We start from the raw sequence: 13508 nt of genomic DNA, 5'->3' as shown, positions 1-13508 counted from the left end.
ACTTTAAATTTAAACTTGTTTAGTGAACCTATCCTTGGAAAATATACTAAAAATGATCATGGACTATGTTCAAAATAAATAAATAGATAGATGAATAATAGACAAATAGATAAATTTACTGGTGCCTTTCAGTTGCAACTATGCAATTCACAGTACCATATTTCTGAAACCAGTGTGGAAGAGAAAACAGCAAACATTAGCACTAATGCCCTGCACTAGACTACATCTTTCCAGAAGTCACGTATTTGTAATTTTACTTAGTCAAATTATTTACAGGGTAAAGCTAACATATCTCTTACTAAAACAGACAGCCCTATAAATTGTCAAGGTATTAAAGAGAAGCGAGATGCCTAACATCTGGGAAATGCTATAGAAATATTCCGGTTTCATTCTCTCCCCAAAGGTTTTACGGTCCGACACAGTCAAGCTGCAGCTTAACTCAACTCCAGAGGGAGAGCTCACTATATCCTGGCATCAACTGATTTTCATAAAATGGGCAAACCGGTAGCAGCCACTTGGACTAGGCAGGTCTCAGACTGAATCAACTTTTATGCCTTCAAAACTCCTTTCAAGAGTTCTTGATTAAAATGGGCTGTTCAGATGATATTCTTATAATCAGTCCTAAATTCCTTCTTTTAATATTTCAAATCCTTGGTGTTCAGTTTCTTCTTTTAAAAAAATAGGCAATTACATCTGTTGAACATAGTTTTCTGAAGACTTGCATTTGAACTTTCTGTACGTAATCTTCTCAGAAAAAGATAATTACTAAATCACTAAAAGAAGTACTTTGAAAATAAAATGCACAGAATGATTTAAGATATTGTAAAAAGCACATAAAAGTTATAGTTAAAGCTTGAATATTTAAATACCCTCCACACAAAAATACATCAAATAACATTTATATCATAAATCTATGCCACAGTCAGGGTTAGGTCACACAACAGGGAATGGTTGGGATCTAAATATAATCAGGGCTAGGATCACACCACCTAGCAGACAAGACCCTAAAGAGCAAAACTCCTGTTAGCAGTCCAGCATCACTTTTCAGAGTCATGTTCCCATTAATGCGTAAAGCTACCACACTGGCTTCTTCCATCAATCACACTATAAATTGACATTATCAGTCCTCCGGATGTTTCAGCCAGAAAACAAGCATAATCAAACAGCTAAGGGAGTTTTCCTTTAGTTTTACATCCTGACAATTTACTAGCATCTGCGTAAAATACCTCATTTTGTGAGCACACATGCGCTGTCATTAGAAATTGGAAGAATCATTTGCCTAGAAGGAAAGTTGATCTTGTGGAAGTGGTTTTGCATGACCGCATCTTTACAGGGCATCTTTTTCAAATCTTCTGAGTTTTGAAACTGATGCTTTTTGACTGCCAGACCCTAAAAACACCTAGTCTTAAATATGCTTGTACTACACCAGGTGCTATTCTCCCAAAGAGTCCCATACCATTTTCTGCCCTGCACACACCAGCAAATTCAAATGTGCACAGAGGGATGTTTCAATATCTGGCAGAAGAAATAAAAGAAAACAATAAAAAGATGGAAAACTTAAAGACACATCTAAGAACTAGATCATGTAGCTACTAGTGAGGCAAAATCCCTGTCCAGATTAATGATCTGAGCCATCCGTTACATCCAGCCTGGCACATAGCAAGGACAGGTGCTTGCTCCTGTCTGGAGCTGTGTTGATATCGATCGCTGTGCCTTACCCAAACAGAAATAGTGGTGATGTGAAATTACTACTAAAGTCAACCTGGTCAAAGCTGAATGGGCAGGAAACACCCTCGCTCTTGACCTGTCAGAATACTTCTGGAGAGTATCTGGAAATTTTTGGTTGTCCTCAGAATAAAACTAACAAGACATGTACACCCAATCCAAAACAGTCTAGTCCAAACATGAGTGAAGAGGGCTAAGTACCTCCTTGTACATGAATGAAGTGGCACAGTTCCAGTACAAAGAAAAGAAAGGAAACCATCCTGAGCAGTCAGCTGACATCTTGAGCCAACTCCATATGTTTGCTCCTTAATATACACACCCATTTCTCCCCCACACTTGGAAGAGCACCTCTGTGAGAAGGGAGGGGGGTTCTGGAATCAGCTCTCCGCTTACGTGGAGCAGCAAAAGTGATATCAAAGTCAAAACTCAAAAAGCATGTCGGGCGGGAGAGGTGAAAGGGATGCTACAAAGTCATTTCATACACTATTTTATTCCAAGCCTTTTCACCTACACCAAAGCATCAGGTTTTGCATTCTGAATTCACCTAGAAGACCACATCTGGCCGCAGCTCTGTCGTTTAGAACACGAGCTTCTACACTAAAACACCTTCCTGAGCCATTCGCTGCCTTTTCTTAATCCTCTTAGGTTTCTCATGATGTACTGGGAGGTGGGGGGCAAAGTCTGCAGAAAATCATCAACCTTGCGCTGGCGACCTGATGCCAGCAGCCGCAGGTAACCTTCCACCTGAGCGGGGCCCTCCTAGCAGCCCCAGCTCCCCCTGCCCACCGGGGGTCAGCTGAGAGCACGACAGGGCGCTCAGACTCGGAGCGCCTCCCCTCCGCAGCCCGGCTGTGTTGGGTGGTTTGAGTTTTGTGGTGCGGTTTTTCATTTGCGGTTTTTTTCAGGATTTCCTCCCCGCTGATGAGCGGCTCTTTCCACGCGCACTGCCAAGGTCCATCCTTCCCTCCCTGGCCGCGCACACGGCACTGGGCGTGTAGCCGGGGCTCTATGTAACCCCCGCCGGCACGGCACGGCCCCGCCACAGCCACTCCTAGCTCGCCGCTGCCTCTCTCCTCTGCGTGCGCCCCGGCCCCGGTGGCGGTCCTTGCCGCCCGGCCCGGGTCCTCGCCGACCTTCCTCGGTGGCGGACGGGGTTGCCTCCTCCTCCGGCGCCTGGCCACCCTCCCGCCGCGCCGCGCTGAGGCCGCGGACCGCCGGCCCGTCGGGGAGCACCGCGGCTGCCGGCGGAGGAGAAAGTGAAACTACCTGCCTGCGGCGGAAGCCCCATGGGACTGGCACAGCCCGACCGTCCCGCAGCCTCCGCTGACAGCGCCGCGCCCCCCCCAGGCAGGCGGGCGGCGGGGGCCGCCGTGTCCCGCCTGGCCGCCACGGCTCCCCTCGCTCCCCTGCGTGCTGCCCCGCGGGCCGCAGGCACCATGGGCGAGGCGGCGCCGCCACCATGACCGCGGAGCCGCCAGCGCAGCTCCCTGGCACCCCCCCCCACGGACCATGTTCCATGGTAAGGAGCGCGAACCGCACCGCATCGCGCCCCACCGCGCCGCTCCGCGGGCAGCAGGCATAGCCGCCAGGCGCCTGTTGTACCTGCGCCCGGGCTGAGCCGGGCTCCACCGCGCCGCTCCGCGCCTCCGGCCGCGCCGTGTCCTTACCGTCTCCGAGCTGACGACCCCGCCGCCTCTTCTGCTGTGCCGGCGAGTTGCCTCCTGGTGCCCTTTTAAACCCGCGGTGACGGCCGCGGAAATTCCCAGTTTTGCTTTTTTTTTTTTTTCTTTTCCGTTTTCCACTTAGAATGAAAGTAAAAGCGCCCGGTTCCCATCCCGCCCGCTGCGGGAAGCGGGACCTGGGAGTGGCGGAGGCAGCGGGACGCTGTGGGACGGACGAGCGGCGCAGAAGCACTGCTTTGCTCCGTGCCGCGCTGCTCACCGCAGCCACCTGTGCGCCCGGCTGAGGTACCGCGCAGCGCCGGGGATGCGTCGCCCTGGGGCCAGCGGAGTCCCGCGTACTCCGCCAGCTGGAGCGACACCTTCACACGGGGTCAGCGGGGCGGAGGGAGGACAGCTGGGTGTCAACCGCGGACTGCGGAGCGCGGCGCCGCGCAGCGCAGCGGGGCCGGGTGGCCGGAGCAGCTGGAGGTTGGGAGCGGCGTGGAAGCGACCCCGCAACTGGCGGCGGCCGGGAGCGGGCCTCGGGTGCGTCTGGAGCGCTGCTTCAGGCTCCCTGCACCGGGGCGGGGGGGGGGGGGGGGGGGGGGGAGTGGTAATCAAAACCTCCAAAGGGTCTTTTTTCTATTTGGAAATACTGGAATACTGACTGTAACTGGCTCTTCTGGGAGAACTCGGGGGGGTTTCCAGATACGGGTTACGAGTTTTCAGGAATTTACCGAAGGGATTGGGTATTACCAGTAATGTGCTCGTTCTTTCTTTTGAAGTGCTGGTTGTATGGAGCACTATAAATACCACTTCTTTTGACCATATCCAGCTTTGAGAAAATCGCTTTCAATTTTCAGTTGAAAGCTCCTGGAACTTTTTATGACACTCATCTAATGGGTTCCAGAGGGCTCGTTTAGGAACAGGTTTCATCATAATCCTGCAATGGGTCAAGGGAATTAAAGGAGTGTGCAACATCTCTTTCAGAATTACTTGCTTTGATTCTGCATTTTCTTAATTTAAAAAAGTTTCACCATCTGTACAGTACAGAGAAAGCAAAAATGAGCAGAAGTGACTTTGCAGTTTTCACCTGTTATCTCTACTTGTTGTTGGGCAGACCCAATTTGAAGTGATGGAGTCTGTTAGATTGATTTAAATGTAGAAAATTGTTATTTGTGTCTTTTAAAGAGTGTTTTTGAAGCAGCAGATCCAAGTTGCTTATATCACTGTTCTTTAGAAACAAGCACTGCTGATCCTTTTTTTGCACTGAGATCAAGAGGTACAACGGCATATTGGGATAATGTTGTCCTGTAATTGAGTTCTTGCATTTTTTTGGTAAACTTCTTCTCAAATATGAAATCTCAGTCTTACAAATCGATAATTTGCTCAGCACAGATACAGTTAGCGTGGAGATTTACAAAGGTAAAGCTCTATGGAAGTCAGGCTCTTGGAGCTTGAAGATGATCGTAAATTTGCCTCACCTAGCTTTCATATTTATTACATGTAGGATCTAGTTAAGATCCATTTAGCTCCTTCAGGTTAGATTTTTTTAGATATTAATAGACCCTGGTTGGTCAGTATATGAAAAGGTGTGAAAATTTGGGCCATCAGATTTCCCATTTGGCTGGCAGCTTGCCAGAAGAATAATTTTGGAATTCAGCTTGTACGAGTACAAACTTTCCGGTCCAGTTTCTAGGACAGAGGTGTACATCCCAGCATGCTCACAAGTGATCTAGTAGGGAGAAAAAAAGGCTTTTGTAGTCAGGAAAGGCAGTAAAGATTCTGCTTCGAAGCAGCAGTGTGTGGTGGGAGCCATCTGGGCTGGGCTGTGAGGGACTGTGTTCTTCTGCCATGCTGCTCAATCAGTAAAGATTGTGGTCAGGTTTCATTACTTTCTTCTTAGTTACTCAAGGTTTCTCTCTGAGGTTGGGATTTACTAGTGATGCCCAAGTCCAGAGATGCCTATTTCTGAGTGCTGGACTGGTGGTACTCAATGCTCCCATCCTCACCAGAGAGGAAGGAAGGTAGCAGCTGGAGTCATGGCATCCCTTTTGCATTTCCTGGCTGCAACTCCACAGTTACTCTGTAAGCAGCTCTTCTCACTGGGTGAATGTCTATACCTATCTGACTAAAAGATTTACTTCTCTACATGTGTGCTAGGTAGTTATGGTCCAATTATGGTCAACGGAGAGACACCATCAGCACTTGCAGTGAAGCCTAAAGACGAATTCAGCCCAAGTAGACAGCAAGTAGCTGGTCACCTCAATAGCAGTAAGGCTCTTAACCATGCTGGCTAAATCATCCTTGAGTAGGAGGGAGTTTAGACAGACAAACAGTGTCTTAATCTGGAGCTGAATCCTTCTCTCAAGGTTCAAGTAATTTGGTTGCACAGAGATCCCTTTTAAACTATTTTAATGGATTATACAACCTATTTGTTAATACAGAATGCACTCTGTGTCATTTAATATGTACTGAACTGCTCTTGTTGTAATCCAGCCTTTTTCAGATCTATCTTTCGGGTTCTGCCACTGCTCCTTATTCTGTCTCCAGTGAATTCATCTAGTTGTGCAATGGGAAATAGAACAACTGAAATCCGTGTGAAGTATGAGAATATACTAAGCCACGACATCCGTGAGCTGGTAGGTAATAGCTCTTGGGCTTTCAAAAAATGTTGAGTATTTTTAGATGCTAGCAAATGATAATAATAAAAAAAGCTCTAATGTTAACATACAATAAAAGACCAGTTTAAGATCACACATTATCACATTGTGGAATGCCGGTGGGTATGATGATGGTTCCTGTCTGCATGTACAAATACTGTGATACAGGTATTTGTGCCTGTGCATCATCTAGCTAGACACATGTACTATTTGGCCATAAATAGTCTAATATATTACATTTAAAAGTACTCTTTTCTGAAGTAATCTCTGTTCACATCTTCTTATCAAAAGGAGAAAGCATTACACAAGCTGTATTTTGTTCTAATTGTAGACTGCTTGACCGAAGTTTTATGATGTCCATTGAATACAAATGCACAGAGGCACAAAATTCATGCAACCATAAAAGTTTATTTGTATTTTCTCTATTAATGTGTCATGTTCAGTCAACAAAGAATCAACTTTTCTAGATGGCAGCAGAGAAAATTTTCTTTTTCAGTTGTAAATCTTTAGCTTTATCAGCCACATTTATTACAGCTTTGAAAGCAGTATCATAACAGTTTACCAATCAATGCCCAAAACCTGCCTTCCAACTCTTCATCATGAATTATTAACAATTAAATTACCTGTCAAGAGCACTTTCATGGGAGAAAACATGTTCCATAGCTAGATTAGAAGAGGCACTTTCTATGAAAATGGGATTTTTCTACCGTTAGTCACTTAAACGAGAGCTCACCGTTCTCTTGCAGTCCTAAATCAAGATCTATTTGCATGAAATACAAGTGATACACGGTGCTTTTCCAAAGGAGAAATCAGGACCTGTTGTATTTCTTCACACTTAAGATCCACCACCATCCTTCAGAGCATTATGCCAGTGGTTTCCAACCTTTCTCTACGAAAACACATCAGCTCTTCATATGGAAGCAAAATACTTTTAGGGACAGGGAACAATCATTTAATCTCCAAAAACATTCTGATCACTTTGTGTTTGTTGAGATTACGAAATAAGAACTGTACTTCTCCATCGATAAATGACCTTATCCTGACCAAGGCACCAAAGTTGGGGAAAATATTCATGGCCATATTAAAAAAGATAAGTATCCTCTTTAGTTTGTTATCTTATTTCTGACAAAGGCTGCCCGATTGTAAGATGTAGCTTGATGTACTCAGTGCCCCAGGGTGCCATCAAGGATTTGAATGGAGCAATGTCTTTCTTCCAGACACCTTTTCACTGTCTATTTTTAATTGTAATAAATCACAAAATCACAGGATACCAGGTTGGTGGTGATCTCAAAAATCATCAGGTCCAGCCCTTCTAGGCAAAGCATGACTTAGACTAGATGCCGCAGCATCCTGTCCAGGCAAATCTTAAAAGTGACTAGCGTTGAGGAATCCACCATGTCCCGGGGGAGATGATTCCAATGGTTTATGTCATTGTGAAAAATTTTCCTGTGTTCAGTCAGAATCTCCCCAGGAATAACTTGTGCCCAGTACTCCTCCTCTTTTCCATGTGACTCCTTGTAGAAAGGGAATCTCCGTCTTTGTAGCCACCCTTTAAGTACTGGAACATGGTGGTAATGTCTCCCCTGAGCCATTTTTTCTCCAAGCTGAACAAGCCCAGCTCTCTCCACCTTTCCTCACATGGCAGGCTTTCCAGTTCTTTGACCATTCTGTGACCCTTCTCTGGATCCTCTCCAGCCTGTCCACATCTTTTTTTGTATACAGGGACCAAAACTGAACACAATATTCCACGTGAGTTTTTTTAGGAGATAGAGTTTTTTAGGAGACTGTATGAGAACTAAAATGGTTATCCAAATAATTAACTAACTAACTAAACTGTAATTAATTGATGTGTGTCAAAGGTAATGGGAATGTAATGAGCTCTGAAGATTTTACATCATAGAACAGGCATGCACAAGCACCTACTGTGCCAGTTTCTTAATTTTCCTGTCTTTATTTTTTCTCAGTTTAAGAGAGATTCATTCCCCTTCTCTGTAAAAGCAGTGTATAGTCTTGTCACTATAACTTAGCAGCAGATATTATGGACAGTGCTGTTTGGGTGGTAGAACTGCCCACCAGGCACTTTGCTGCAACTGCAGAGCCAAACTCAGGAACCTTCAGCCCCTGAGCCTGATGTTTGGAGGCAGCTATGGAGATAACTAGTGGGTTATATATTTGACCTCCATAAGTTGATTTGATTTTCACTAATGCCTTTTCTGAGGCCAGGATTTCCCTTTGGTTGCTTTAGTCACAGCCAATAAACTTCCTTCAAAAATGGTTACTGTGTGTTATATCAAAGATATTCTGAGGGAGTTAGTGAGAGTGAGTAAATCCCTTAGCAGTGAGTAAATGGAGCCACAGGTATATAGGGTTTAGGGTGATTATTTATTTATTTATTTGATTGTTTCTAAATATTGGTGCTGTGTGACTGCAACAAACCTTCATTCTGTTGTGGTACAAGCAGAGATGTGCATTATGTCCCATATTTTGTTTCTTTTTTCACTGAGTATTTGACTCCCTTAATTCTTGGTTTTGAAAGCACTTCAAGGATGAAGTTCTATTCATCTTGGGTGAATTTTTGAAATACAGGCAATATTACCTAAAAAATCTGCAGAAAAACTTTCAGAACTAAACTGTCTAACGTGTGTCTAATGCATGTCTAAGTGCGGAGATCTAACACAATATTGTCATGAGCTGCTTGTTTTAAACCCCTTCTGGTTGCATTAGGCTATCTAGATACAGGCTGAAGAAGAAAGCAAAGGAATTTTGTTAAGTTCAGTTGTTATCTTGATGTCATCTTGATGACAAGTGTGAAAGTAGAAGAAAAAAACCACAGAGAGTAAACCGTTGATAAAAGACTGTGGTCACAAAAAGGCAACAAGTGATATTGCTTAGGATGTCTTCTGTTAGTGCATATGCCAAGTGCGTGCTGCAATCTGTTTAGATGCCTGGGGCATGGACTTATTGAGACAAACATTGACAAATACTGTATTTGATGTCTGTGTAAGATTTAAATATTCTTGTATGTTTTCAAATTCCAAATAATCAAGTAATTTCATAGAATGTTAAGGTTTAAAATGAACAGATTTGCTCCAGTTCTGTACTCCTCAGTATGAGAGAAATACGGAACTACTGGAGAGAGTCCAGCAAAGGCCAATGGAGATGATTAAGGGACTGGAGCATCTGTCCAATAAAGAAAAGCTGAGAGAGCTGGGACCGCTCAGCCTGGAGAAGACTTGGGATTTATCAATGGCTATAAATCCAAGCAGGGAGGGGTCAAAGAGGACAGAGCTGGGCTTTTCTCAGTGGTGCCCAGTGACAGGACCAGAGGCAATGGACACACAATGAAACACAGGAGGTTCCCTCTGAACATCACGGAAGACTTTTTCACTGTGAGGGTGACTGAGCACTGGCACAGGGTGCCCAGGGATGTTGCAGAGTCTGCATCCCTGGAGATATTTCAAAGCCATCTAGTGGTCCCTGCAACCGGCTTTTGGTGACCCTGTTTGAGCAGGGGAGTTGGACCAGATGACCTCCAGAGATCCTTTCCCCCCTCAACCGTTCTGTGAGTCTGTATGAATCGGTTAATATCTGTAGAAATTGGGGCTGAATTGGGGTTTTCTCTGCCTGCTTGCAAAGGAAAAGCTCAAGAGTTGTACACTGACCCCTGAGGAGGTGCTGCAGGACAATTTAGCGCTGACATCACCAGCTCTTAGTGAGAAACTTGGCTTGCTTGATTAAAAGTACTTCCATGTTTAAACATATATGATATTTTACAGGTAAATATGTCTGCAGAGTATCGTGACAGGTGCTGCAAGAATAAAATCCGTGAAAATAGCAAAGTGTTTTTCTGCAATGATACTCAGGTAAAATTTAACTTCTCAAAATTTACTTTAGACTGTACAGACTCAAGTGGGTTCTTTGTACAGTCCGGTCCCTTAAAACTACATTGTGATAGAGAGTAATGCTACCTCTTAATAATCAAATCATGATATTTTTTTTAATTTGGAATCATAAAATTTGTCAAGTAAAATGATACTTTACAAATCAAAATATGAAGAATTCCATATCCAAGAAATGCTTTTTTCCCCTACTATAAAGATTATTTTATATTTTTAATCCAAAATAGTACAGAAATCTTATTTCCTTATTTTATTTTGCCAGTGGAAGTAAACAAAAAAATTTCACATCTGTTTTCATTCTTCTACAGAAGTTCATGTTAGCTAAGCTTTTCACTTCAGATCTGAAAGCCTTACTAGTAATTGTTTGGGCAGGTCTCAAATGACAGAAAGCACAATTGGCAGCTCTTGCTGCAGATTTTATCGTGACTTGGTAACAGGACTGACTCTAAAAGTAATTCAGTGCTTTCCGAACTGCATCGGCTGATTTCCTTATGCTATTATTATTACTACTACAAATCGATACTTTAAATATTAGGAAGAGGTGGCAGGCAGGTCAGATTAGTCATGTCTTATTGGAAAAGATTGGCAGTACGAAAGCAAAATAAAGTAATGGTAACTAATGAAGCTTTTTTAGAAAAGACAGATCAACATGATAAAGAATTAAAGGTGCGCAGATTTTTCAGAACACATTTTTCTTGCTCTCTTTACAGGAAATAGAAGCACTACAGAGTATGGCATGCAACATGCTCAGATTCTTTCATAAGCAAAAAATCAGCAAAGACTTCAGATGGAGAGCAGCATTAGTCTCATGTGGGACATTACAAGTTCTACAGTGCAAATGTGAAAGACACAAAAAAGAAAAGGTGAGTGGTAGTGAGAACCTGCAGTTCACTGTAAGCATGTGATTTATTAATTAGAGCTCTTCAACACAGACTATCACATCTACCTCTCAAAGGCACAGCTGTCACGAACATGTTATATGCATGATAAATTTTGCTCTATATAGCGTATATCTTGTAATAGACATTAAGCCCAGTGCAAAGACAGAGACAATGATCTGGAGGTCCAGAGTGAGGATACATACCATGGTTCAGTGCTGAAATACCTGAGTTAATTCTCCAGTAGAAGACAAAGACCACACTTGTGCGAAGAAGGACTTTAACTTCTCTAGTGTATAAATTATACTTTGTTACTTCTCATTGGGGTTTTACCGTAAGGTGAATGTTTGATTTGCTTTGTTTCGTCAAACAATTAGTGGGAATTTCTCTCACTTTCATAATACCTTTGATCTTTATTTTAACCACAATATCTCAAACTCAAAAGGAACAGTTGGATGTAAAAATATTTGGATTTTTGATCATTGTCAGACTCTGCTCTTTGACGTGTCACTCAAATCTAGTGACCTATAGAGAGGAGGAGCATTCTTTTAAGTGTGGCTCACAGTTACCTGTTGAACACAAAAAGATTGACCAATGTCAAAAAGCCTCTCCACAGGTAGCAAAGGATATAATTCTTTATGACTGGCTTAAATAGTTCGATTGATGGCTGCATTTGACCCTTTCTTTTCCCCTTGAAATGGAGAAACTGTTACAGTCCAGGACCAGATCTTCAAAGTAATGTTGGTGTCTACATTTTTGTTTAGCCAACTGGGGTGAGTCCAACATATGCCTTACCATAAAAGTTATCCTAGTTACATCATGGAAGGCAAAAGGTTGCCACCTTTGAAACTCATGCCTAACCTTGTGGATGCCTGGTTTCATTTAAAGACCAGTTAAAGTAATCTGGTACAAATAATGAACAGTCATTGAATATGGACAAGAGCCACAGTCGCCTTCTCTCTGGGCGAGATCCTGAACACTGGGCTGTAGCATCAACCTCTGTGAACAGGTCTGCCTTGTTCCGCCAGTCTCAAGGTACCACACATGTAGTCATATCTTTCAAAGTTTGGCTCACAATTTAATTCGCTTTATTTTTCCAGTCCTTCAAATAATGGAGGATAAGTTTTAAACCACTGACAGAGGACACATGTTCTTAGCTGCTCACACTGGTTTCAGCTCTCCATATTTGTCCATGTCCGTTCTGTATTCAGCTCTCCGTATCTGTCAAAGCCACATTTTCCCAGTTCAGTAGGGCAGCAGCAGGGTTGTGCTCAGAGGGGGAACATCAGAGTGATGCAGGCTGTGTACTGCCAAGGCACATTCTGTAGGCAGCCCAGCTTTCTGACTTAACTACTGTGTAAGGTACCTCCATTATTTATTGAGATGTAATGGAATCAGTTTGGTTTAAAAGATGTCTGTATGAAAAGAATAAGCACTTCTCAATTAACAATGCAAGCTATTCTTTTTCAGGTTTGTACGCAGGTAAATATGCATAATAACAAAGATACAGAAACAGGTGAACAGTGCAAAAAGAAATGTAACCATGAATTATGTGAACTGAAGGAAAACATATCTAGCCTTCGATCCTGCTGGAACAAATTTGAAAAAATAATTTCCAGATGATTCCAGGTGGATCTTGGTCTTTTCTTCCAAAGTGGCATTACTCGGTGTCTTTGCATTTACATGCATTCCTTGAGTAACTCTGCTCGCTTATATGAACACTTTATGCCAGAATTCTGATGGAAAGCTACTGTACCTTGTTCCTGGAGAAGGAATAAACAGAAATGGCTAAACCAAGCTGCTGAAGCCCTAGAAATGGAAATAAAAGACCAGCATTTGAAACAAAGAACTTGGCTGCGTCCCACCTTCAAAAGCTCCTCTGAATTTTCTGATCTTTTGAGTCAGTTTATAATACTGTCATATGAAAGCAATGTACTTAAGTGTCTACTGCAATTTATAAAACCATCTTAGAAGCTTCAGGTGAAGGAAACGGTATGGAAAAGTAGCTGTTTTCTTACTATCTACATAAAACACATCAAGGACTAAAAAGAGCAATTTACCAAAGAAGCAGCTGATCTGGGATCTGTTCTGCTTATGCAGTAATGTTTCCAGTGTGGGTATCCAATAGGTCTGCAAACTGATTTAAGTTAAATAAGCAAAAGGTTAACTTTATGAAAAACTTAGGAAGGGTACTGATTTTTGAGAGATGTAGCACGCTTCTACTGGCTGTGAGTAGAGGCAAGATAACGAGACCTATAGAAGGTGAAAAAGGAGATTCCTGAATGTAAGTTTGTTCAGCTGACTGGAAACAGCACTATTCTTGTGTATTTGGTTATCCTAGAGTTAGCTGCAGGGGGAGCTAGAATGTCTGACCTTCAGATAGTGATTTCTTATATGCAATTATTTTATATAACGTGTTCAACATGTTAGACATACATGACTTAAAATGTGTGAATATTGTCAGAGAATAATATATTGGCAGTTAACTAATGAAGTGTTCATATTTAATTTTGGATGAATAGAAGTATTTTTATAGTTGTTTATAACTCTTTTGCAGTTTCTTACTTTGATATTATAACTCCTTTGGTAATAAAATATTTTCTTCTATGGAATTGGGCTGTTGTTTTGGGTGTCGTTAGTCCTCTTTTAGCTTTTTTTTTTCACATTAAAAGCACAGCTGGT

General features: G+C 42.7%; 1 protein-coding gene and 2 long non-coding RNA genes across 4 annotated transcripts in view; 1 reads left to right on the top strand and 2 right to left on the bottom strand.

Annotated features, from left to right (window-relative positions):
* LOC136008764 (uncharacterized) overlaps positions 1-3393 on the bottom strand; it is a 21930-nt gene extending 18537 nt beyond the window's left edge. Inside the window, exon 1 of the long non-coding RNA XR_010610231.1 lies at positions 3328-3393. This is a non-coding gene — a long non-coding RNA (uncharacterized LOC136008764). The remainder of the gene's footprint in view (positions 1-3327) is intronic.
* Positions 1-3955, bottom strand: part of LOC136008763 (uncharacterized) — a 109700-nt gene extending 105745 nt beyond the window's left edge. The window contains exon 1 of the long non-coding RNA XR_010610230.1: positions 3393-3955. This is a non-coding gene — a long non-coding RNA (uncharacterized LOC136008763). The remainder of the gene's footprint in view (positions 1-3392) is intronic.
* IL7 (interleukin 7) lies at positions 2782-13406 on the top strand. Of its 2 annotated transcripts, none has more exons than XM_065668476.1 (5): positions 2782-3244; positions 5886-6028; positions 9826-9912; positions 10659-10811; positions 12297-13406. In XM_065668476.1, exons 1-5 carry the CDS (start codon positions 3235-3237, stop codon positions 12447-12449), a joined length of 546 nt encoding a protein of 181 aa, XP_065524548.1. In that variant the 5' UTR covers positions 2782-3234; the 3' UTR covers positions 12450-13406. The 2 variants fall into 2 exon arrangements, with proteins under 2 accessions (XP_065524548.1, XP_065524547.1); XM_065668475.1 differs by lacking the exon at positions 2782-3244 and adding an exon at positions 5315-5660.
* Positions 13407-13508: the final 102 nt, after the last annotated feature.

The sequence above is a fragment of the Lathamus discolor genome, chromosome 2 (genome assembly GCF_037157495.1).
Source record: "Lathamus discolor isolate bLatDis1 chromosome 2, bLatDis1.hap1, whole genome shotgun sequence".
NCBI lineage: Eukaryota > Metazoa > Chordata > Aves > Psittaciformes > Psittacidae > Lathamus > Lathamus discolor.
The sequence above is the reverse complement of the archived record's forward strand: the minus strand, read 5'-3'. Positions and strand labels throughout refer to the sequence as shown.

Excerpts from the sequence above, each read along its gene's own strand:
- IL7 (XM_065668475.1), top strand. The coding sequence starts at position 5,567 with ATGGTCAACGGAGAGACACCATCAGCACTTGCAGTGAAGCCTAAAGAC. Across the intron at positions 5,661-5,885 it reads AGCTGGTCACCTCAATAGCA|CCTTTTTCAGATCTATCTTT; the intron begins GTAAGGCTCTTA and ends GTTGTAATCCAG. Across the intron at positions 10,812-12,296 it reads AAAGACACAAAAAAGAAAAG|GTTTGTACGCAGGTAAATAT; the intron begins GTGAGTGGTAGT and ends ATTCTTTTTCAG.